The sequence below is a fragment of the Parasteatoda tepidariorum genome, chromosome 9 (genome assembly GCF_043381705.1).
Source record: "Parasteatoda tepidariorum isolate YZ-2023 chromosome 9, CAS_Ptep_4.0, whole genome shotgun sequence".
In the NCBI taxonomy this organism is placed as follows: Eukaryota; Metazoa; Arthropoda; class Arachnida; order Araneae; family Theridiidae; genus Parasteatoda; species Parasteatoda tepidariorum.
In genome coordinates, this window is record NC_092212.1 from 42,530,783 (window position 1) to 42,557,814 (window position 27,032).

Consider the following 27,032-nt stretch of genomic DNA (forward strand, 5'->3'; position numbering starts at 1 on the left):
TTTTTTTTTTTTTTTTAAGAAGGTTCATAGGCCAATGTTATTTAATTTTTCAAACATGTTCAACGTTGCAATAAAAAAAATTTTCTTCATAAACATGTTATATTTTAAATTCACTAAATAGGTTTTTGTATAGGGTCGGGTTATTTTCCAAATAAAGCTTTCATATATAATTATAGCAATATATTTATTACATCAAATAGTTTTTGAGAAAAAACTCAGAATTTGAGTTCTGAGAATATGGAGAAAAAAAACACTACAATATTTTTATTGGTATACCTTTTGCCTTGGTTTTAACACCATTGTACCTATTATTATACGTTCTAAAACTCTAACATTCAATTAGTCAATCAATTTAAAAAATTTCTCTTTATATATTTAAGAAAGTTTTTTTGTTGACAATTTTGTTGATATTGATTTTGTTGTTGTTAATATTATTTGTACCGATTTAATGTTGTTTATAAATTGAAAAGTACGTTTTGGATGAAATTTTTTTATATAGAAAATCCAACTATTATGGACTAATAATAATAAAAAAAAAATACTTAAAAATTTTGGAAAAACCTTAAATTGTTTACCATCTTAGATTTTTTTAAATTTCCCATTGGCTGTTTGTAAAACTTTAAACCTTTACTCTGCTATTCATGCCAGTTTTGTTTCGGATTTTCTGGGGGGAAAATTGTACCCTTAACTGGGAAAAGTCCCCTCAAAAATTGTGTTTGTGTTTTTTTTCTTCATAGATTCAAATATTTTTGTCAAATTCTTTTTAATTGCGCTATTACTTTATTCTAAAAAAAATTTAAAAAATTAAAGTAAAATATTTCGATTTTGAAATTTTCACTATCAAAATTGCGAATCAATAGGTTTGGTAAAAAATATTGCAATAAGAAGTGAAAACGTTTTTGCTATGTTCTTAAAAATTCATTTAAGGGCCAGTTAGGCGTCGATTAGAGTAATCGATTGCAAATAATTACTGCTATGTAATAAATTACTTGTAATCACGATTACAGGCAGTTGCGATTACAAGTAATCGTAATTTTTGATTACATCAAAGTAAGGCAAAAAATTAAATTTTTCAATTATAATACTCAATTACTTGTAATCATGATTATAAACATTCGTAATTTTTATTACTACTGTAATCGTGATTACCAATAACCAATTAAATGCAACCAACCATAACCAATTAAATGTAATCGTGATTACATAACTAATTAAATGTAATCGTGATTACATAACCAATTAAATGTAATCGTGATTACATAACCAATTAAATGTAATCATGATTACACGTAATCATATATTTTCATTACTTGTAATCGTTTACGTTGTGATTACTTTGAATCGCAATTGCTTGGAATCGCGGTTACAATTGTAATCAAAATTTTGGTGAATTGTAATCATGATTACAAGCAATTAATTGCTGTAATCAATTATTGTAGTCTTGATTATAGCTGTAATCAAAACTATAAAAAGTTTTAATCACGATTACTAGTAATTGATTACTGTAATCGACTATTGTAATCACGATTATAGCGGTAATAAAAGTTGTAATCATGATTACGAGTAATTGATTAATCTAATCACGATTACAGCTGTAATCAAAATTATGGTATCTTGTAATTATGATTACAAGTAATTGATTACTGTAATCGAAAAATGTAATTGATTACATTTTTGCCCAACTCTGGTATGGGCTTGTACTATTATGATATTTATCGACTCTATCAAACTTTTAATTCAATCACATTAGTACTGCTATTTTTTTAAATTCATTTGTTCTTCAATGAATGTCATATTTTTATAAATTTGTGCTTGATAAAATTTTCTTTGAGCTGATGCCGAAACGATATAATACATGGAAAAATATGAAAGAAAAAATGCCTTGGAAGAAATAAAATTTTTTATTTTGACAGCAGGAACTATCAATATTTTTCATTTCTTTCCCTTCGTACTAACTAATTCAATTACCGTGACTCTTTAATAGAAAATCTTTTGTTATGTTTAGTTTTTTTCCTTCATTCTTCTGTGCTTTTCAAATATGATAAAACATTCAAATATTCAATTATAACTTTCGATCCAAGCTTTAACCTTTAGAACAAACACATGCAAATGTTAATGGAATATCATCTTCCCTTGGCTGTAATTCCCTGTTCAATCTAAGAAACAGCAGATGGGGGCAGCTGCAAGTCTCGATTCTTGCTTGGCAGTTTCTAAATCGATTGGCTTTGAAAAGGATTTCAGACGTAATTTAATATTTCGACTTAAGTTACTCATTTTAAACGAGCTTTTGGAGACGTAAACTCGCGCCATTTAATGGGAAGTGCTTTAATGGCAAATTTGTGTAGTTTGCTTCGTGTAAAGTCTGGAGCGTATCGAACGTTTCGTTTTAAAGCAGAGTTAAGAGAGGTTGTAAAGTACGTTAAGGGTTCGTAAATGTTTCGGGACGATCAAATTTTAATTTGATCCTTAGATTAAAGTGCTCTTACAACCTAAGTTTTATTGTTCTGTTGAGACTATATGCAACTATAAATGAATGAGCGATTGCAATTTTTCAGAAAGAATGAAATATCAAAGATATGATTAAAGTTTAATAATTTTCTCATTTTAGATACCATTTTAGCCTTAAAAAGTTGTTATTCAGTATATTTGTCTATATGTTTGTTGTAGATTTATATGTTGTTGATTGGTATCTCTAATTCCGAATGCGAAAACATAAATAATTAAAATGAGCTAAGTTGGTTGATAAACTTAGCGTTGGTCATTGAAAAGGTTATGAGTTCGATCTCTGTTCATATTCATTAGTGCGTTTTGTGTTATATTTTTGGATTTATAATACTAAAATCTAAATTTTCTGGTATTAATTGACTTAATTATAGTTTATGTCCTGAGTGCGATTTTTGAAATAATTTATTATAGACTTTATGAATAGTAATAATAATTAAAAGAAATAAGTATTTTTTTTTATATCGTACTGCTGAATATTTATGTAAAAATCTGTGTAAAACCTCATTTCTTTTTAAATTAACCTTTCTCTATAATACATTTTGAAAAATGCTGAAAATTCATAATTTTACATGCAACATAGCTCATGCAAATTTTAATGAGAACAATTTTTTTTAAAAATTTCAATTAGTACTTATAATCAAAATTTATTAAGCACCGCTAGCGTCAAAAATAGTATTTTATAAATTTATAACCGCCGTTGAACAGCTGATCCAAATTTGAGTTTACGGCTACCAATGTTCAACTCCGTAATCTTGTAATTTTGAACCCAATCCATAAGGACTCCTGGATCTTTACCCCTAGAGGTATTGATTTGTTGTGGGAACTTAGAGGACTTAGTGACCCTGATGGATTTGACATGCAGCAGTCACCATTTAATACTCGGTGATTCTTCGGCCGACTGGATTCGAACCCCTGTTCTCACGAAATGGTGTCTAACGCCCTACCAACCAGGCTATCCCGGCTCTCAATAATAGTCTTTATTTATTACCGTCGTTGAACAGCCTACCCAAATTTTGAGTTAATAATAGTATGGGGAATTTTATGGTCTCCTTAAACCATAGTTTCCAAACCTTTTTTTTAATCACCGCCCACTTTGCAAAGCAAAATATTTTTAACGTCCCCTGTAAAAAAAATTTTTTTTTCAACTCTTTTATTAAAATTGTTTTAAATTTTCTTAACTTTTATCATGCTGTTAATTTATTGAAAACTTCTAGCTACCAGAAAATTTATAAATAAAACCTTTTTTTTATATATATAAAAATAGACAAAACGTAAAATCTGTACGTTTTTGCATAAAAAGGATTATTAACCTTGCAATTAACCTATAAATATTTCATATGGGTCTATAAAGAAATTATGTAATTTATGAGAAAATTTAAGGAACCTAACTACTACGTTTCTAAGTCAGAGAGTTATATTTTATAAGCTAGCTAATAAAAGAAAAGCAAAAGTTTAAAAGAAAAACTGTAAAGTTATTATAAACCTTCAACTTATATCGAAAAAAATTAGTTATTTAATAAAAATTTCTTATTTTAAGTAGTCATTACTACTATTATGATTCTAAGTAGTCATTACTACTACTATGATTCTATGTAGTCATTACTACTATGATTCTAAGTCACAGAGTTATATTTTGTAAGCCAACTAGTAAAAAAACGCAAAAGTTGAAAAGAAAAACTGTTAAGTTATTATAAACCTTCAACTTATATCGAAAAAAATTAGTTATTAATAAAAATTTCTTATTCTTAATTTCAATATTTAATAAAAAAAAATTTCTTTTGTAGGTTAGAAATCAGTAGCGCCCCCCTAGAAGTCTTCAACGCCCACGTTAGGCGCTTATGCCCTAAACCAGGGGTCGGCAACCTTTTGAAATGAAAGAGCCAAAAGTTACAATTTTACAAAATTTCCCCGTGTTTAAAGAGCCTCTAAAAATTTTTGATTTAATATTATAGTTTTTCTTATACTATATATTTGATTTTTCCTTTAAAAAAAACTGTTTTGAATACGGAATAATATTTATTCATATGAAAACTCAAATATATATATTTACATCAATGCATCGAATAACTTGGGCAATTTATGAGTACAACGTTAGCATTTTAATTTGTGTACGTTGTTCTAAAAATTTGTTATGAATGGACTATCCATACACTTGTGTTGGTAATAAACAACTTTCCCTAGTTTTAGTATTTTATGTGGAAATGTAGATAAAGTATCCTTTAAACTAGTTATCCCGTTTTGTAGTGAAAAGTAATGTTGAGTATTAATGATGGTATATATTTTTTTTTTTTGGATTTTTTTTCTTTTTTTATTAATGCTGCTATATTTATTTTCATATTTTAAGGTGGAAATTTTTTTCAGAAATATATTTGTTAGGAATGTTTTTTCAACGAAATGAATGTAGGAAAATTTCATAGATTGCAATGTTTTGTTGATAGCGATAAATTTGTTTTTCACGTGTAGAATTAGCTCGTTATTAAAAACAAAACGATCCAAGATTTATACTGGCATAATTATTTGTGTCTTTTTTCTGATTTTTAAAAAGAAAAATAGTTTATTTTCGCACACAATATTAGTTTGGCAAAAATTTTCATGAAAAAATAATTCTAAAAAAGTAAAATTAAATTTTTTTGAAAAATTCCTTTATTTATTAAATATTTATTTTTTGATTTTAGCTGTTTTGCAACAATACATATAAACATCGCAACGTGGAAATGGTGACTCATGTTCACTGCATCATATTATGACATTTATGTAGGAATTCTAGATTACTTAACTTCAGACTTCATTCGATAAAATCGTGCCGCCATCTAGTGCCATTTCGTTAAGTTAAGAAGGAACTTCTCTCCCTTTAAAAATTTTGTTCTCTCTTTTTTTTAATTTTATTTATTTAATTTTTTTAAATATAATATAATTCCTTTTTTATTCATTCATTGAAAAATGATAATAAAGTTTTATTTTCACTTTCTAGCTGGAGCCTTAAAAGAGTTCAGTAACTTGCTTAATGCTATTGAAGATGAAAGAGATAGAATGGTAAGTGACAAATCCTTAACTTTACGAATGGAAATAAAATGAATTGAAATATAATGAATTGAAATATAATGAATTGAAATATAATAATGAATTTAAAAAAGAAGATAAATTGTATTTTGGTCAAAATTTTAATCGCATCTTTTGCAAAAATCTTTCATAAAGTAGTAAATAATCATTAATATAACTTAAAAAATCCAAAACGTTTAAACTTAAAACACTTTTTTTACCCCTTTAGAAGCTGAGAATCACTTTTCCGATGTCGAATCTTTATTCTTACTATTATTCTAAAATTCTAAGTATTTTATTACAAGTTTTTTATTTTAAAAATCAGATCTTTTTGTTAAAACAGTTGGTAAATTTTCTACTCTTTATAGAACAATTCTTTTCGGTCATACATTTTTAATCTCTGTTTAAAAATTAAACTAATAGTGCAAGTCTGTTCTGTTCAAATTAGTTTCTTTATCAAATTAAAAAATAATTAGTTCCATACTCTTTCTCAATTATTATTATTATTATTTATTTATTTATTTTTTTGAATTGACAGATGTTTTAACAACGCATTCAGAAGCTCCATTTTTCTCAGTCTATCTTTCTTGCATAGCTTTGTCTTTTTGTATACTTAATCTGTACCGAATGTTCCTTAATGACTATCCTTACTATATAATTTTTGAATCCTTGTCAAAAATGTAGTAAAAAAACATACGTTACTTGTCAAGAATAAATATTTAAGTGTGGTAAAAACAAAAACATTATCGAAATATAGTGAGATGGGTTTTAGGTTCTACCCTAAACTTCAAAACTTGTTTGGTTGCTGTGGAAACAAAATTGATGTGAAAGGTCATTGGTAGAAATACCTTCTAGTTTCATTAGACAATCAAATTTTATTTATTTATTTTTATCACGGCTTTATTACATGTGATTTCATAGATTTTGATAGTATTTTTTTCGTTGTTCTAATGTATGTATCTTTATTTCATTCACATTTAACGAGGATCTGAAAAAATATATTCGAAAAATATAACGAGGAAATTGAAAAAATATAGGGCTTTCATTATGGAGCACTCAATATCTGTTTTTACAATTAGTTTGAAAGCTCAAAGGATCCAATTTATGTATATTAAACTGAGATTGAAAAGAAATATGTTTAATAAATATAATATTTTTTAAAAATATTTTTCTACTGTTTTAATTTCTATTAAAACTCTATATTATTCTTTGTAAATAATTCTAAATTATGTAAAAATTCTAAATTATGTTTTGTAACTAAAAATTTGTATTTAATTACTAATTATCCTTTCAAAATTTTTTTAATAAATTTATGTACATCTTTGTATTAAAAGTTTAATATCATATTCCTTGTTAAAAAAAGATTTTCTTTTTTTCAAGTTGGAGAAAGCTCAAATCGCATTTGTCGATCCGATCGAATGTTTCCGAAAAGAATATATTGGTGGAGCCAAGGTAAATATAATTTATTTCAGATACAATTTATGAATACTTTTTAGTCAGAATACTATTTAGAATACTTTTAGTTATTGTTACTAAACAATATTAATTATTTTTTTCAGGATAGACGAAAGAAGTTTGAGAAAGATACCGCCAAATTCTTCCAGTCACAAGACAGGCATTTAAATCTTTCTATCAAGAAAAGTGGGAATCAGCTGCAAGAGGTCAGTTTTTCATAGTTTAATCTAGGGTTGGGCTCTTCAGCGAGTGGCCCCTCTGATGAAATTTTAGTGCCCACATGAACTACGTATCTCTCTCAATTTAAAGCTAAAAGTTTGATTACAAAAGAAGAAAAAAACTGAAAGGAAACCGTAAGGTGGCAATCAGTTCAGACAATAGTTAAGAATGCAAAATTTGCTAATATTTTTCAAAATAAATAAATAAACCAACACATTAGACTGTTTCACAAAAAATTGGAACCAGGATAGCCTGGTTGGCAGGGCGCTGGACTTATGTTTATAAGAACATAGTATGAATCCAACCTGACCAAGACTCCCCATGTAGTAAATGATGACCGGTGCACTTTAAATCTGTCTGGTCACAGAGTCCTCCATGTTCCCATACCAAATTAAACCTCTAGGGGTACTGAATTGGAGATTGATCGTTCTCTGGCTCATGTCGAAATTAGGATCTGTGGATGACTGGTTCAGGTCAAAATTGCGATCTGTGGATGAATGCAATGCATGCATGAATGGGTCTGCCCTATAAACGGGTGTGACGTATGGGTGTGGTAGAAGTCGAATTTTGGCTATAGATGGCGCCACTGGAAAACAAGAATAATTTCAGCCCGTTGCCTTAATAGCCTACGACAACAACAACAAAATTCAGTCTTAGAAAAGAAGCAGCAATAATCAGAAACTAAACTAAATAAATTCTTGAGTAAATGGAGATAAAAATCCAAAACATCTGAAAAACTTGTTTTTGATGTCTTCTCTTTACTTTATGCAGTTGTCATATTTCACATAAATTCATTAATTGTCTCATGCACACTTAATAATTTTTTATTTGATAAATTATTTGAATTCAAATTTTATTTTGTTAGAAATCTTACTCCTTAAGTTAATTTTATCTTATACCAGGAACTTTTTAATTCATACACGTTACTATTGATTTCTAAAATTATTATTTTCTAGATTTTTTTTATTTGTGTTAAAGGTTATTTTTTTTCTCCCTGTGTATTTGTGTTAGTAAAGATATTTTTTTCTTGTGTGTAACTGCAAGTCGAATTTTTTATTTGCATTTGTTACTATTATTTTCATGTAGATGGCAGCACAATAGACTCAATCCTTCAGAACATTGCAAACTAGAAATTAAATGTTGTTAGTTTCAAATTTATTTCTTGATAATGCAGAAGTAAAATTCTAGCTATATTATTAAAATTAAGGCCAATTGTTATAATTATAGTTAAAAGTAAGTACGGAATGGCTACTATAAAATTACTAAAGGAAATTTAAAAAAAAAAGGAAAAAAAAAGAAAAGTGGATCATACTGTTTAATGCTAATCTTTTATCGAAAAGTCAATTAATACTGACTTAAACATTATTTCTATGAGTTCTAAACAGTGAATTAATTCTACATTTTGAAGATCTTAGCGTTATTTTATGAAACAATATGTCTGTGTTTTCCCTTTCCTTGCTAAACTATTTTATGAAGTTGTAAACGATTTTAATATAAAAATTGATTTTGCTAATTCAACTATCTCTTTTTATAATTAATATTTTTTATATTAATATTTTTGTATATATATAATATTTTTTTATAAATTTTAAAATGCTGTTTTAAAGGCTTAGTAAAAAAAGATTTAAATTATGTTTTTAAATTAATTTTAGTACAAGAAATTCACGTTTTTAAAGATTTTCCGGAAAATTGGCATTTGTATAAGAAAATCTGTTGCTAAATATGCGTTTCTCTTCATGTTAAGTATTGACCAAGTCGTTGGCATTATTTGTTAAAAACATAATTTTAGTTTCGTAAAAATATGAAACATTACATTTTTAAATAAAGTTATTTTTTTTAATTTAAAAAGTGATGAAGTTAATTTTATATTTTGTTCGGTTTGCGTGAGATAAAAGCTATAAAGAGATTTTGCACTTCCACGCAGCATCCCGTCAAGTAAAAGCTTCATTAGATAGATTTAGCACTTCACGTAGCATTCTGTAAAATAAATGCTCCGTCAATTTATTGAATTATACCAGTCAAGATCAACCATTGGTAACAACCAATTTGAATAATAGTGTACACAACTGCTTACCATTCACAACCACAAAATTACTTCAATTTATTGAATTATACCAGTCAAGACCAATCAGTTACTAGTAGCAACCAATTGCAATAATAGTGTCCACAACTGCTTACCATTCACAACCACAAAATTACTTCAATTTATTGAATTATACCAGTCAAGATCAATCAGTTACTAGTAGCAACCAATTGCAATAATAGTGTAAACAACTGCTTACCATTCATAAACACAAAATTACGTCAATATTTATTGAATTATACCAGTCAAGATCAATCAGTTACTGGTAGCAACCAATTGGAATAATAGTGTAGACAACTGCTTACCATTCACAACCACAGAATTACGTCAATTTATTGAATTATACCAGTCAAAATCAATCAGTTACTGGTAGCAATCAATTGGAATAATAGTGTCCACAACTGCTTACCATTCACAACCACAAAATTACTTCAATTTATTGAATTATACCAGTCAAGATCAATCAGTTACTAGTAGCAACCAATTGGAATGATAGTGTGGACAACTGCTTACCATTCACAATCACAAAATGACGTCAATATTTATTGAATTATACCAGTCAAGATCAATCAGTCACTGGTAGCAACCAATTGGAATGATAGTGTGGACAACTGCTTACCATTCACAACCACAAAATTACGTCAATATTTATTGAATTAGACCAGTCAAGATCAGTTACTAGTAGCAACCAATTGCAATAATAGTGTAAACAACTGCTTAACATTCATAAACACAAAATTACGTCAATATTTATTGAATTATACCAGTTAAGATCAATCAGTTACTGGTAGCAACCAATTGGAATGATAGTGTACACAACTGCTTACCATTCACAACTACAAAATAAGAAATTCCAGGTTCGTCCTTTTTAATTAATCAGATACGCATACTAAAACTAAATACACTCATTCCTCCTGTTTTGAAAAAAAAATCTTAAATATCGTTTATTTTAAACGAAAAAATAAAAAATTCACGGAGAGAATTTTAAACAATCCTTTCACAAAAGTCATTAGTAAATTCCCAAGAAGATAGCTGGATTATTTTTATCTTTATGTAAAACAAAGCATCTCTTCGTTATTCTCAGCATCTGCATTTAAGTACCTGGTAATGAAATGAAAGATATTCTTAATTTGATTAGGTACGACGCCGCGAATCTTAATTGTAGCAGGAAATTACCATTTGCATCAAAGCAGTTGCGTCTTGCTAACTACGAACTGCGGGGATATCAGACGGGACTCACGAGACGTGCCAATTTAAATCATTCCGAGTTAATTCCGGACGCATTCTGCTAGACCTGGGCGTGCCTCTAGGCGATTCATATTTAAATTACATTTTTGCCCCCGCATACTGCATTTATTAAAATATTCCTTGTTTTTGTTAGCTGGTGGAATTTAAAAGATAATTTGGAGGGTAATGCTTATTAGCTTAAGTTGCAATTTTGTTGTTTACAGATGTGTTGTGTTTATAATAATTAGTATTTTCCTTCAGCGTTAGATAAGCAGTTATTTAACTACAAGGGTGCGTAGCGTTTTTAAAAAGTGCTTATTTTCGTTTTTTAAAAGCCCTTAAAGGTGCTTTTTTCATTGGGTGTTTTTAAAAAGTGCTTAAGTTTCCCTTTTTTAAAATGAGATTTTTCCTTTACCATGTTGATTTTCGCTATGAATTATGCAAAAAGACACAGTTCACATTGTTCTGTTCAACGTTTTCACAATTCATTCAACCCAATCTATTTCGGCGTATTGTCAGTCCGTAGCGTATGAAAACGCCATTCGTTTTACATGATTCAAAACTTCATGGTTTTTGACAATTGTCAAAAACAATGCCAAAAGTTTTTTTTTTGTTGACGTGACGGTTAAAACAAGATAACACCGTCAATTGTCAGAAACTTTCCAACCCTGCCTAATTATGATATTTTTGTAAAGTGCTTAAAAATATTTTTGAGGGCTTGAAAAGTGCTTATTTTTTGTTGAATAATTTGGCTACGCTTTCTGGTTGCAATTTTGCTGTTTACAGATGTGTTGTGTTTATAATAATTAGTATTTTTTCATTCAACGTTAGATAAGCAGTTATTTAACTAGTTTTCTAGATTTCTATTACCGAGGAATAAATCACAAAAATGGGGAAGATTTAAGTAATTGTTTCTGATTCTTATCTACCACTTCACATTTTAAAAATCAATGTTAGGCTCGTCAAGTATCAATTCCCCTAAATGACACATTCTATATTCTTTCGCAAAGATTCCTTCACAAAGACAGTCATGAAGCTTTGTGGAACATAAACAAACTAATTATGCATCGAAGTTGCCGAGCAAAAGTATATCACGGTTACAATAAAAAACATAAACAAATAATAAATCTAAATCTTAAGTTAAGTAAAAGACGGAGACGAGTAAGAATTTTATTTTAACAAATTTTGTATGCTATTCGGTTCTGTATTTAATTAACTTCACTTTAATTAACATTCTAACTTATGTGGAGAAACTTAGCTTGACTTTAACAAGCCATTTTACTTATAAACGTTCAGCTAGCGCTGACGTCATACGTCACATGTGTGGGTATCCGTGATCTTCTTTTTGAAGTGCAAGTATCCAATTGAGAAGGAAGGTGTGTATATACTTTGAAATTAACTAATGGAAATCTCGTCTTATTTGTTGTTGTGACACCATGGAAGAAAAGTGTCTAACATATTAGATCACTTTGTCTTATTTATCTGTATTTGAAGCAGAACTAAAAATGTAAGGTTATAAAAACGAAACCTCCAAAAGAACAAAATAAATATAAAACCAACAAAATTTAATTGAACTAAAAATAAAAGCTTCGCGCCATAGTGTATCTCTATATATTAAAAGACGAATTGAAAGACTGAGAAACTTATCTAAGAAAATTTAAAATTATAAAATTAAATTATTATTCTTGAAATTATAAAAAAAGATGGTTGTATTTTAACATGTTCTGAAAATAACGCAAACACAATTGCGCTTATTACTTACTGATCATTATAATGCAAGATCTTTAAGTTAGAAATTTCTTCGGCTTACTCGAAATAGGGTTGAATGAACAGTTGATATCGCAAACAAATGCCACCTTGCAATAACCAATCAGGATCGAGATATCCACACTGCATCACTTGCAGATATATCATTGAAAAACTGACTATCTTTTTTAAAAAGCAGAAACGGAAAAAAAAGAAGAAAAAACATCGTAGATCGTGCTAAACCATAGCCGAACTGCATCAGAATCTCAAACTACAGCTCAATTTGTAAATCTATCTGATCTGAGCTCTGTTGCTATGCTAAACTATGCTTGTTACGTTACACTTCGTTGATACATTATAAATTTTGATACTCCGTGTTCGGTGCAAATTAAATTTGAATTCGTAATATCATGAACTTGATTTTATCTAAGCTCTTACAGCGCATTCGTTTCGTCAAATTATACTTGGAGAGTTGGCGTTTTTTTATACTCTTAAAGTGAAAAGTAGTCAAGTAAACTAAAATATTTTATTTTAAGGAAGCCTTTTTATCACAAATAAAATCGATTCAAGCAGCAATTTTGATATCGAATTTTTTTTTTTACTCTAGTATTATTTCGACTTACATTTCCTATATACAATACAGTCCTATAAAAGCTATCAACGCTGTTTTCAAAGTGAATGATATTTATTTCGGTTTGAACGAAATTCAATACCCGGAAGACGCTTAAACCTATCATTTTACTCGGAAGTTCCATTAATCATTCATCTCATTTTTTCTCCCCTCGAACCGAAACTGTTAGTAAATTTCGTTTTACTAACGGGGTATATTGCGGTGTAAACAATTCCAACTCCACCCTGTTTGCCATAAATCTTTTACATATACTTTTCTGCCAGCATTTTAAGCTTAGGTACTTTTTGAAACTTTTCAGGTGAGTAATATTATCATCCTTCAAAAAGAAAAGCAAATTTAAGTGCATATCTTATTTTCGGTTCTAAACATTGTTGTATCAAGTTAGAACTTTTAGGGGGAATAGCGAAATTTTGTTATTATCCGAGGGTAATGCTACCGTATATCTGCGTGTTGGGCAATCTGGTTTCCGATCTCATCACAGCACTACAGATTTTTGTACTCAGAAACGTAACTGAACAATGTCTCCGATCTCGGAGCAGCACAGCAGATTTTTGTACTCAGACACATAACTGAACAATGTCTCCGATCTCGGAGCAGCACAGCAGATTTTTGTGCTCAGAAACGTAATTGAACAATGTTTCCGATCTCGGAACAGCACAGCACAACGGATTTTTGTACTCAGAAGCGTAATTGAACAATGTTTCCGATCTCGGAGCAGCACAGCACAACAGATGTTTGTACTCAGAAACATAATTGAACAATGTCTCCGATCTCGGAGCAGCACAGCACAACAGATTTTTGTACTCAGAAACGTCATTGAACAATGTCTCCGATCTCGGAGCAGCACAGCACAACAGATGTTTGTACTCAGAAACATATTTGAACTATGTCTCCGATCTCGGAGCAGCACAGCACAACAGATTTTTGTACTCAGAAACATAATTGAACAATGTCACCGATCTCGGAGCAGCACAGCACAACAGATGTTTGTACTCAGAAACATAATTGAACAAAGTCTGAAAAAGAATTCTTCCTTATACTTAAAATTTTATTGATTTTAGTAAGGCATTCGACTTTCTCAATTCGGGATATGCTGTGGACGATCTTAAGGAATTACCTTGTCTCTTAAAAATTTTTAAGTATCATAAAGAGTATTTATGACGGCAGTAAAGCCAGAGTAGAAGTTGATGGCACACTGACTGAATTATTTAATGTTCAAACAGGAGTAAGTCAAGGCTGCGTCTTGCCGGAATTCCTATTTATAATTGTCATCGATTGAATCATGAGGAACACAATTCCCAATCAGAAAAGAGGAATACGATGGAAATTTGACACCACTTTAGAAGACCTCGATTTTGCAGACGATATTGTCCTCATATCATCTAGTTTTAACGATCTGAATATGAAAACGCAAAATTTTAACAAATATAATAACGAAATTGGCCTTCAAATTAGTAAACAGTAAAACAAAAATGAGAGTAAATGCGAAATCTGACGGAAGCACAGAAATCAAGTCCGAAAAGATCAAAGAGGTTGATTCTTTAGTTTATCTCGGAGCTATTGTTAATAAACAGGGCGGAAGTAACGATGGTATTTCCAAGAGAATCAGAAAAGATAGATCTTGTTTTAGAGGTCTGTACAATTTTTGGAGTGTCTTAAATACAAAATTAAAAACAAAAATAAGTGTCCATAAAGCTACGGTGCGTTCCAGTCTTCTATATGGTGCCGAATGTTGGAGTTCGGAAATCAGAAAAAAAACTTGAAACTTATAAAACCTTCTTCTGGCCTAATGGCTTCTTTTTCTTCTGCCCCAATAGTATAACAAATAAAGACCTTTTAACAAATGCTAACATCCCATCTGTTAATGGAGAAATTTTAAAACGAAGATGGAGTTGGCTCTGCCATATACTAAGAACAGATAGAAATAATCCTGCAAATTTTGCTAGCTCATGGGCGCCTGACGAAAAGAGAAAAAGAGGGAGACCGATACTAACATGGCAAAGATGCATCAAGGAGTATCTTAGTAGAGCAAGATTAACTGGATGGGAAGAAGCGCGTTGCCTGGCCAAAGACAGGAGGAGTGTGTGCAGAAGAGGACTCGAAGCCTTATGTGCCAGTTAGGCACGAAAAGGATAAGAAAGTAATGCTGACAAATGTATTTTATCAGAACACTATCTTACGGAATGCATCTATACAGCTTCATGGCATACTCGTGCATCGAATATCTCTAAACTACCAACTTGGCAAAAACAATTCATAACTAACAATACACTTAAAACCAAATTATTATTAGTAATGGATTTTCTTTCTGATAATATTCTAAAATTTTAAATATGTATATATATATATTATTATATATTTTAGAATGCTTACCTATATGTTGTAAATACTGTACATATCTTTTCTATTTAATTTTTTATTTATTATTATAACATTTTAATTACTTTCTTTTTTCATTTAATACCTGGAAATCAAAATTTTAATAGAGAACTAAAAGAAGAAAAAAAAAAGTTTTTTTTTTTAAATTAACCTTTTTTTCCCCCTTCATATTAATTTACCTTTCAAAATTCATTTATTGTCACTTTCTATATGCCATATATATATAAAAAAGTTTCTTGTTTAAACTATAATTAATATTTCTGTATATTTGTAAACAAAATTTTTACCTCCTTTCTTTTGAAACTTTAAATAATTGATTGAGGTTGGCTGGAAGTAGTGGCCAGACGCGGATTATACGGGTAAGGGTTTTACTAACCTAGATACGTATCCGCGTCTGGAAGGAAAGAAAGTATATACAAATGAGATTTTTTAGGAGTTTAATATTTATATTTGTACAAATGGATTCTGTGAGAAGTCATTTACTAGTACTGAATAGTTTATTGTACATTTTTTTTTATAAAAGACCTATTTCCGATTTTGACGTTCCTAAATCCTGAATTAGAAAATCTTCTCCGAAAAATGTGCGCACCAAACAAAGAGGTTCTACATTCGATTTTATGTAGGACAAAAACTTAAAGATGAAAAATAATCTCATATTTATAATGATTATCATATGAGGGCGTGGCCTGTTGTGAAGAAATCGAAAAATACGTCTGTATACAGCATGTTTCTTAAGCATAGATGCCAACCATGGAGCTGTAAAGTAAGTCCGCTGTTATACAGTGGAACCTCTCGGGTGCTACCAATCTGTTTCTCACCAAAATGGTCATAAATGGAGGTTGGCCGTCGTTCTTAGGAGAAACTCCATTGAATTCAAAATGCTATCGAAGGTACAAGATTTGTCGCTAACGATTTTATTTTAAGTTAATGTCATTTTCTTGGTGCGGAAATGCCACTTGGCGTCATGAAAGCCGAATCGATTAATAAAATTTGGCGTCAATATAAATGATCCCTTCTGATATAATTATGTGCAAAAACTAATTTACCAATTATGAGCGATAGAGCTATTTTAAATAAATAAACAGTTCTGTTTTCTGTTTGCATTTAATTTTATATTATAAAAATTTGTTGACTTTCTTTTAAAAAAAAAGAAGAGGTTTGTTTATTTAAGATGCTTAGTTTTCTCTAAAATAACTTTTGTCGTTCAACTTTAAAAATAAATCATTGGTGGTAGGTATCGTCTTTAGTACACTCTGACTGCAACATGAGGTTGTCGATCTCTTTCAGAGATCGTCAGTTCAGTAATGTCAATTCAATAATTTCAGTAATGATTGCTCAAACTTTAAAAGTTTTTTTTTATCCTATAAATTTTATCTAGAACTCCTAATGTATATACTTTTCTTTTCTAGCTCTAACTAGCATTTTAAAAATATATAGGGTCGTATCTTACAAAACACCCTGCATATAAAACTCGTTATTTAAATAGCATATTTTCATATTTTCAAGTCAATTTATGATTTTTATTTTTTTTACTCTCACCCAGTTTAAGAAACACTGCTTCTAGGAAAATTAATAAACAAGGTATGTGATGTAGCTTTTGTCATCTTAATACAAAACTTCTTTCCAACATTTAAGAAGTAATTAAAAAAAAAAATATGTTTTCGTTTTTAAATTTTTCATGTTTGGATTTTCAGTTTAATGATGTAATTATGTTGTCCGGAAAGTTTGTTAGGTGACATAAGGACAAAGCCGGCACGAATTTTCTATACAACCCAATAGTTTCAATATTGATTTAAAAACGTATATTTAATCCATGTAGAGAATAATATAATGCATTCATGGCATAATATAACATGGTGTAACGTTTTTAAAAAGTGCTTAACTTCCCCTTTTCGAAGATGGGATTTTTTTCTTTAGTATGTCGATTTTTGCCACGTATTATGCAAAAGCGTGCTTTTCTCATTGTTCTATTCAATGTTTTCAAAATTCATTCAAGTACAATCTATTTCGGCGTACCGTCGGTCCATAGCGTAATCCTGAGGGATGTTTCCCAGACCGTCGCCAATAGCCCATTGTGCAGCTCTAGTGCGACGTAAATGAACTACAACAACTACAATGGTCCATAGCGTATGAAAGCGCCAATCATGTTACATGTTTGATGAAATACTTGTGAGTCCGCATGTGCGTCTGCTGAGCTGGGTTTGGTGAGATTACTGCACTCTCATGTGCAACTCGTTTTGCAAGATATTCTCAATTTCTGGTTTCATTTTCCACCCTCTGATATTGATCCGAAAAATCTCTTGATCATCTTATAATGGCTAATATAATCAAGAAAAGAGTTCTTTGTCAGAAACTAGTTATTTTATCGGGATTATGTAAAGTCTTTGAAAATTATTTTGCATTTTGTTAATGTATATAGTGCTTAAAAATGTTTTTTGAGTGCTTAAAAATGTGTTTTGAGTGCTTAAAAAGTACTTAAAAGGTGTTTATTATTTTGTTGAGAGATTCGGCTACGAACCTTGTATAATATGTATATTTAATTCGTGTATGGCATAATATTGATACCTACATTTTCTTAATTCTATTCATAAATTGTATAGAATACAAATGATCGATTTTCAACCGTTTTTTTATTTCAATATTTGAATAGCTTACACTCAGCGCCAACAAAATAACTTATAGCTTTAAAGAACTTTTGTGCTTTAAAAGCAAGTCATTAAAATGGAAAGCATAAAATTTTCTCTCCGGCTCTCTTATCGACATTCAAGTTAATTACTTTTCTCCCCAGCTGTGCTCCTAATAGTTTTAATGAATTCTCTTTCTTTGTTATTCTTTGATAATTGTTATAGAAGTGGTCGTTGGAATTATTGAACAAGCTGCTTGTCAGTTGACTTTTTTAAAGTTTAGTATTGATTTATAAATACCTTTCTGTTCATTTGATAATGAACGGGAACTTAAATATTCAAAGATTAACGAGCTTTTATGTAGTCAATGCTCTGAATGGATAACCGTTGTAATTATTTTATGTCTTAAGTAAATATATACTGGGCTTTCCTAAAATGTCTTTTGAATAAATTAAGGAAAAACGGAAGAAGGTAGGAGTGTACGCTTTTTGCTGCGTTCTCATTAGGAATATAAGTCATTTATTCTAACCAAATTATAATTTGGTGCTAAGTTCGTTGATTATAAAAATTATGAAACAATGTTTTTTTTTTTACTACCTGCCGGATCATTGCTACTGAAATATTTACACAACACACACAGTTAAATTCACAGTTAAATTTTTTTTTGTTACATAACTGGTTTTGAATATCATATCCAGGGGTCTGTTTAGAAGAAATTTGGGTCCCTTCACAAAATATCTTTTCATAAAAATGGACACTTCACAAAATATTTTAAATTATAAACGGACCTTTCACAAAATAATTAATCTTTTAATCGGACCCTTCACAAATTTGTTTATCTTCATTATTGTTTTGTTAATCGAATAAACCCTTACCAGGAAGGGGGGAGAGAAAGACAGATGTAAACGAACTAAATTTTGTCTTCAGCAGACGCTTCTTCCTTTATTCGTCCGAAATGAATATTCAGCGTTCAGCAGTATAGGCTAAATATCAAATATTTATATGTTGCATCGCTAATTTAGTAGCTGCAATTGCTGTTTATTTTTTAAAATTTAATTTTTTAATTATAATTTTACAGTGTTGAGCATAATCTTGTATGTCTTTACAATTTAAAAACTCCTTGAAAAAGTTCTTTTGCAATAACGGATCCTATTTGCACAAATTCACAAAAGCAGGACCCTGGTTGAAAGAATGTGGCTTAACGTTTATTTTATATATTCACAAATTGCGAGTAATTTTTTCACAATTTCACAAAAACGAACCTTTTACAAAATGTCTGGACAGACCCCTGATATCCATTTTTGGGTTTACGGCTATCAATGTTCAACTCCGTGACCTTATAATTTTGATCCCTACGCAGAAAACTAGGAAACTCTTTGTTTCGAACATTGGACAAATTAGCAGTTATGGAGATATTTTTTGGTGATACTAACATAACACCCATGGTCCGTTTATCACTGATGATATTTTACGTCAGCTTTGTGATGGTTGACACGAGGCAAGATTAACTAAGCCACCGCTTCTCTACTATTCTCAGAGTGTGCACTACCGGACCCCCTGTTTTTGTTTGGCAATTTAAAGATAAGCTGATTATAATCAATTTCGTATAATAAGCAATGCTGAGCCGCGATGGCTCAGGGGATAGTGTTCGCCTTCCAATGAGGTAAACCGGGTTCGAATCCCAGTCGAGACGCATTCCGCATCCAGCTTGCACCAACCACAGTGCTGACGTGAAATGTCCTCAGTGGTAAACGGTTCATGGGTTAGAGTCCCCTTACCGTCAGACTAACCGTGGGAGGTTCTCGTTGTCTTCCTCTCCATGTAAAGCAAATGCGGGTTAGCTCCGTCAAAAAGTCCTGCACAAATGCAAATGTCTCCTAGTTCTCGATCCAGGAGTTCCCTTGTCTTCTGGATTGGGTTCAAAATTACAAGGCTACGGAGTTGATCATTAGTAGTCGTAAACCCATAAAATTGGGTCGGCTGTTCAACGACGGTTGTAAAATAAAATAAACAATGCTGATTGAAACTTTCTCTGCTTCATCAAAGATTGATCAAGCGAATGATTTCTGCAAATGGTGGTTATATTCAAAACATTGTTTTATAGTATCTTCATTTAGCACCATCTGTTAGTGATCGTTGAAACTAATTTTAAAACTTAGAGTGAATAAATTATTTGATTTCTCAACAAACTGCGTGCTTCTCATTCTATTTTTCTCTGAAAAAAATCGTCATTCAGTTTTGGAGCACGCGGTCCGTATCTCTGTGTGTATTAAACGGATTGTAAATTATATGAATTCTAGGAAGAAGTTGAAAAAAGGGAAACTTTTGTAAATTTCAGCAAAATCAACATGGATTCAATTAAAATGGGATTAATGCGGGCTGCTATTGTATGTTTTTATCCTTTTTTCCCCTTTTAATTCTTAATATGGAATTTCAACGAGATAATACCGACAAATTCTATAAATCTTCTAGCGTGGAAAGAAAAAAGAGTTCTATTTTTCCGAAATTCATAAAAGGGGTTTTTACGACGCCAAGATATAACAGCGGATCCCTAAGCGATATCAGCACTTCTTTCTCCGCTGGATTGAGAATTTTATTGCAAACCATCCAGCACTTTATTGTTCCAATCGCGAAAGAGAGGAAAAAAAAGATAAAAATACCATTCCATCGGAACTTTCTCTCATATCATCTGTGAGTATAGAAATTCGAAAGGATATATCTTGGGGGGACATGTAATCCACTGGCTGACCCTCGTGTCGTGTTGAGTGGGGTGAGTTTGTCGTAAAAGTCAAGTGTATGAGTCACAGGGGAGTGTTCGGACACGGTCGGGTAAGTCTGATTTGTAGGCGATGGACGTCTAGTTTAATAGCTTCAAGTAAGCCTCGTGTTTTGAATACCTCTCACTTAGTTTAGGCTAATTTTAGATATTTTTTTGAAAAATTGAGCTCTAAGCTAGTTGAGTCAGCGATTAGCTGAATTACAAACTTTTGCACCCAAAACTAGTTAAGCTAAGCTAGACACAGTTCAATACTAACTAATTTTTTTATATATCTCAAAAAATGCTTTGAGAATTATTTTAAAACTTTAGCAGTGTCGTGTTAAGTCATGTGATTTCTCATATGTATCAATAAAGTTCATATGTTTGAAAGACCGGCAATAAATTATGAGCGAAAAAGAATGTTTTCAAACACCCTATGCCAAGAAAAAAAATAAAAAAAGAGCTTGTAACTTATATAAATTGCGTTAATTATCATATGTAATAACTGCAGAAAATTTCGTAAACCTAGCTTAAATTCATGGAGATATGAACATTTTTATAAAAAAAAAAATTTTTTATTTACATTTTCTTACAATAACAGCTGAAATATTAAATAAAATTAAATAAAATACTTTAAATTAATAATAAAAATATTTTAAAATTTGAAAAAAAAATTCGTAAAAAATTGCGCAAGCTATGCATATTGAAAGTAATATTTTCATCTTGTGCATGCGCGGAAAACATTTAAAAAAAAAATATTTCATAATTTTATTTATAATCGTATTTTTTAACTTATGAAAAAAGTCCGATTTCAATAGCTTGAATATGTAAAAAGTTTTGTAAGTAGTTTTTTTACTTTTTTTATTGAAAGCTCTGAATGATAAGGGGTTTTCCACAAATATCATTTTGTATCATAAAACAAAATTTCATGACAAATAATACCCTCAAAGGATGGTCCGGACAACAAAATGTGATACAAAACATAATTTAATAGGATGTGGTCCTAAATAATGTCGATGTCATTTTTAATAAATCATGTTTAATAGTACAAAATTTAAGTTGTGGAAAGCGCTTTACCATACAACAAAGCCTTCTTTCCAAATGTAAGAAAAAAAATTACTTCGAAAATTGCTAGAAACTTTTCAAGCTATTGAAATCAGACTTTTTTTTGTAAGTTATCAAATATGATTCAAAATAAAATTATGAAATATTTTTTTAAATCTTTTTCGCGCATTCCCAGAATGAAAATATTACTTCAATTACTCATATCTTGCGCATATTTTAACGAATTTTTTTCCTTCAGATTTTAAAATATTTTTATTGTTAATAAAAAATGTTGTTTAATTTTATTAAATATTTCTGCAGTTATAGTAAAAAAAATTTAAGTATTTTTTTAAAAAATAAATATGTCTATATTTCTACGAATATTTAAGCTTGCCTTGCGAAATTTTGTGCAGTTATTTCAGATGATAATCAACGTAATTGACATGAGTTCCAAGCGTATCGTTGTATTTTTTGTCTTATTTTCTTAATAGTTCCTTTTAATTTTTTTAAAATCACTTATCTATTAAGTGTTGTACGGTATTTAATCCTTTATAAGGCCGTGGGAAGAATACTTCCCACCAAGTTTATTACTTTTTTAATGTCGATACGAGTTATGTTTTCCCATTCCTGATTTTTGCTGCTATGTTATACTTTATGTTGTTGAGCTGCCGACTGATTCTGAGTTTACGACTATCAATGTTTTACTTCATAGCTTTGTAGTTTTAAACCCAACCTAGAAGATAAGGGAACTCCTGGTTCAAGCTTTGGGACGAACTAGCCTTCGTGGATAACTATTTTGATTGAGCTTACTCGTATTTCAGTTGCCTGGACAAGAAAATCACGAAATCTTCCCTCAGTTTGCCCGATAGCAAAGGAATTTTAATCCATGATCCGTCTACCTCTGAGGAAATTTTCCGTGTCGGAGAGCACTGTGGTCGGTCGGTGAGAGCCGGCACCTATTTGCTGAACATGTCAGAAAATACAAAATAAATAAATAATGGAATGCTTTATTTACATAAATGTGGATAACAGTTAAGGTTGGCATGAGGTCAAGAAGAGAGCTGCACTGGGGAGCTATATTTGCTAAGGAGCTCTTGTGCGCTGTGAGTTCATTCATGTGATCATATCTCATCGAATTTATTTGTGATTATAAGCATAGGATTTATAGAATTGATTATTTATAATCGCAGAAGTTGACGTTTATTGACAATTCTTTACAGTCGGTAAAGTTTTGAAAAGTCCACCCACCATCTCCTCCCCCCATCAAGAAATGGTCTTAAAAACGTAAAATTGAAATCTCTTTTCGGTAACAATGAATTTCTTTTCATAAATTAAGCTCAATCCTAACAATATATTATCATAAGTTAACTAGAAAAGAACGTCTCTGTAAAGTGTTAAAATGAGATTGTAATTGAATTGTTCTTAAAGACAACTTCGGATAATTTTTCATCATCAATCAAATTTATTCCTTTCAATATCACGATTAAAGCTAAAACCATCACCTTTCCCCGACATGAAAACGTGCAAAAGAAAAATATCAAGAATTCTATTTTATCCTGACGTAACCATTTTTGTCTCAAATAACGAATTCCATCATCTCGGCGCCAGTAAAATTTGCGCGTTTATACCCCTTTTCTGCCAAAAATCACTCTTCGAGGAACTTGTAACCGTACCTTTCTTTTTTTAAAAACTGCGAACATATCCTTCCCACCTCCTCATACGAACGAACGCATAAATAACAACCCCAAAATAGCTCTCAAAACTATCAGAAGTTGGACCTATTTTAGCTGACTGGCTTCCCAGCATGTTGATATAGCTGAAATTATCAATAAATAAACCTCTGTATCTCTATAACCTTTACTATGTACCCACGGATTCGTCTTAATAAGAATTGTGGATCTTTCTGTTTTGACTTTGTGTGTTTAAAGCACTAATATCACGCGATTGTATCATCAAAAATAAAAAAAAATAAAAAAATGGCGAACCTTGATATTTTATTCCAATTGGAGAATAAAGGAAATGGGTACTTTGTTTTATATGCTTTTTTTTTGTAATTTGAAAAATGAGGTAGAATCATCGATGGTCATTTCTTTTACTTAAAGGGGAAAAACCGTTTATTGATCTGAAAATTTGAACAAATTTTAAGTTTTTTTAAAATCGTTTTTATTCAAATTTTACCTAAACAAGGGGATGTAAAAAAGTCTAAAAAAGAGAAAAATATTAACAAATTTGCTCTTTAACCTTGTGTTAAACCGAAATTGATGTAAATACTTCTTCTAATGCATAATTCGAGTCGTCTGTTTTCGTTAAAAACTCAAAAAATTATCCCTTTTTGAAATAAAGCCTTTAATGAACTTAAAAGATTATGAAAGAGTAAATCTTTCAACAAAGTTTCCACATTTTGAACAAAAATAAAAAATAAAAAAAATGACTGTTGAAAAATAAATAAAAAAAATAGATGTTTATCTACTCGGCATTTTTTGATTCTCCAAATAAATAAAAAAAATCAATCCAATGAATGATGTTTATTTAACTTCCCATCAGTTTTCAGAAATTTTAATTTGAATGAAACGAATGCTATGTAAGCCATTTGTGTTCTGATTTATTGGTGCTCTATCCCTTTTTTATTTGCCTGAGTGGTGCTAATTTAGTTAACTTTGCGAGTATGACTATAACATTTAGGACTAGTAACAATATAAAATTACTTAAAATTGATTTAAAAAAATTTTAAAAAATTTAGGTATATACTTTTTTTTAGGTATTTGCAATTATGGCAAAAAGGGAACACATTATGTGTGAAGGATCAAATTTTTCCGTTTTTACTTTTTTTTTATTTATTTAAATCAGTAATAAGACAAGTAATATTAAAAAAAATAAATTTAAAAGTAGTAGGTAATTTTTCTTAGGTAATTTTTTTCCAGCGATCTACACGCTTCGTCACTGACGGTATTCATTCCTAAATTTATATCCTGCTAAACATCTTATATAAGACAAATTTTTTTCACCCATATAAAACTAAAATTAATTAATGAATTAATATTTGAAAGAACTGTATTAACATCAAGTATAATCCACTACAAGTATAAAAAAATTTATTAGAACTTGAGTGGATGATTAAAAAGTATTTTTTATTAAAGATTGAAAATTTGAGGAAGATATATAAGCAGAGATGCAAATAATGGCACATGCTAAGGTCGAGAAAAAAGAATGGCACTTTGCCATGGTAATAAGTACCAAATAATTGAATGTATAGAAATGTTCAAGACATATTTACAAGTAGGGAAACGAAAATTACAAGAAGGAAAAATATGTACAAAAAATGAGGTGAATTAACAAATATTCATAATGAATAACGTGAAGATCATAAAAAATTTTATTAACAAAAAAGTGTACCTCTGTTTAAGTAGAGACCCGACCATCCTGGTTATACTCACTCGTGTCGGGTTGCTCTCTACACCAGTGTTTCCCAAACTTATGACTTTTGTGTACCCTTCCTAAATTTTTCGTAACCCTGTGTACCACTAATTAAAAATGAATGTATTTTGTACTATAAAAAAATTGCGCAAAATTTAAAAATCACTACTGGCGGTTGGCACCACTAATTATTAAAATAGCTTAAAATGCAAAAAATAGCCAATAGAAAAATACGTAATCGTAAATTTTCGTGGAATTCTTTGATTTCCATGAAAAATTTTTCTTTGTAAATTTGTAAATTTTTCTTTGTTTTTATATAACATTTTTTAAAATTTTCGTTTGTTGCTTGTTGTTTTTGTTTGTTGATTTGTTGTTTCGTGTGTTGCGTCCCGTACCCCTGGGGGTACGCGTACCACACTTTGGGAAACACTGCTCTACACTAAAAATTACTCGGATTAATCTCGTCCTGATCAGACCCATGGTTGCTCTTTCACAGGGTTTCGACAATCTGTGTGTTTTTACTCAGTGCATGTCTTTAAGTGTGAGAATAACATCAAGCATAACTGCTGCAAAGGGGCGTATAACTTAAACCTTGGAATTTTTTATAAGTAGTGGTATGTCATAAAACCTTATAAATCGAATTTATTAAACCAAGAATCATACGTTAAAAGACTACCACTCGAAAATATTTATCCGCTGTCCGAAGCAAGTTGGCATCTCTGTATAAATATGTAATGTATAGGGAGAGGGTGAACTAATAGTAGGAACTGAAAAATAAATCTCTAAGTTGGAAATTAAATCTGCATTTTAATAAAAATGCAAATATGTATTGAAAGGCATTCCAGTTTTCCCGACCTTGTGTTTTGTTTTTGTACATAAAATTTTTTTTTTGTTCTTATTTTATCGATGAAGAATGAACGAGTAAATTTATAGCACAAAGATGACAACCGTTTCCTTTTTTTTAATATTTTTTTTTATCAATTCTCTTGTGTGGTCATGTCAAGCGAACCTAAAAATAACCACTTTCCTGGTCTCAATTTTTATTTATTTCCTATCGTTCCTTCATTTCCGATTGATATTCTCTTTGTAATCAGAAAACCACTTCGATCTTTCCGAGTTGAGGGTGCGGACACTATCTCTGGCGCATTTAGTTGATTGAAAGTGGTCGAGAGCGCCGGAACCTGGTGATTTTCTGACCACTCTTCGTTCGCTTACTCAACCTGTAAGTCTAGAAATGCCACCAATAAAAAATAAATGAATAATAACACGTAAAAAAAAAGTTTTCGGGACCTTTTTTCCCCCTCCTACCCAATCGATGTAATATTGCGCCACCATGTCTACGCGTTAAGCTGAATTATCTCACTTACCGACAAAAGTGGCTCAAGTCCTAGATATTGTGTTTTATGTAGTATAATGCAGAGTAATAGTTTTTTTTTTTAAATCAATTTTCTCTGATTCATCATTTCTGAGAAAAACTGAACTTTTTTTTATTGCTGAAATAATCAATAATTTTTCAAAGGCTGGTTTTTTGCTTTTCCTGAAAGAGTAAAGTGTGAATGATTTTTCCGAAATTTGAATGTTTGGAAATGTTAAAGCGTCTAATGCAAAGTTGTGTAAATTGCAGCACGTACGAATCTCTTGGTTTTCCTGGAAACCTTTTTTTTCTTTCTCCAACACAGCACTATCGCGGTCTTTATAAATTATTAATCTGATTTCCATTTTGTTTTTGCAAGAATATGGACTACCAGATTCTCTGAAATATAGGAAACAGTATTTTTTTTCTTCTTAAATATCGCAGTCTTTATTTATTTTATAAGTTTCTAATAAATATTTTTTGTCTTCATATTTACGTAAAAAATGAATTTTTGAAGCCTATAAAAATAGAGATTAAAAAAAATTATGTGTATA

The 27,032-nt window shown here is 30.2% G+C and overlaps 1 protein-coding gene across 1 annotated transcript in view; it reads left to right on the forward strand.

Moving 5' to 3' along the window:
* Positions 1-27,032, forward strand: part of LOC107447933 (rho GTPase-activating protein 26) — a 187,898-nt gene that overhangs the window by 96,028 nt on the left and 64,838 nt on the right. Inside the window, exons 3-5 of the mRNA XM_043049206.2 lie at positions 5,477-5,538; positions 6,925-6,996; positions 7,104-7,205. Coding sequence (XP_042905140.1) covers positions 5,477-5,538; positions 6,925-6,996; positions 7,104-7,205 — 236 coding nt within the window. The remainder of the gene's footprint in view (positions 1-5,476; positions 5,539-6,924; positions 6,997-7,103; positions 7,206-27,032) is intronic.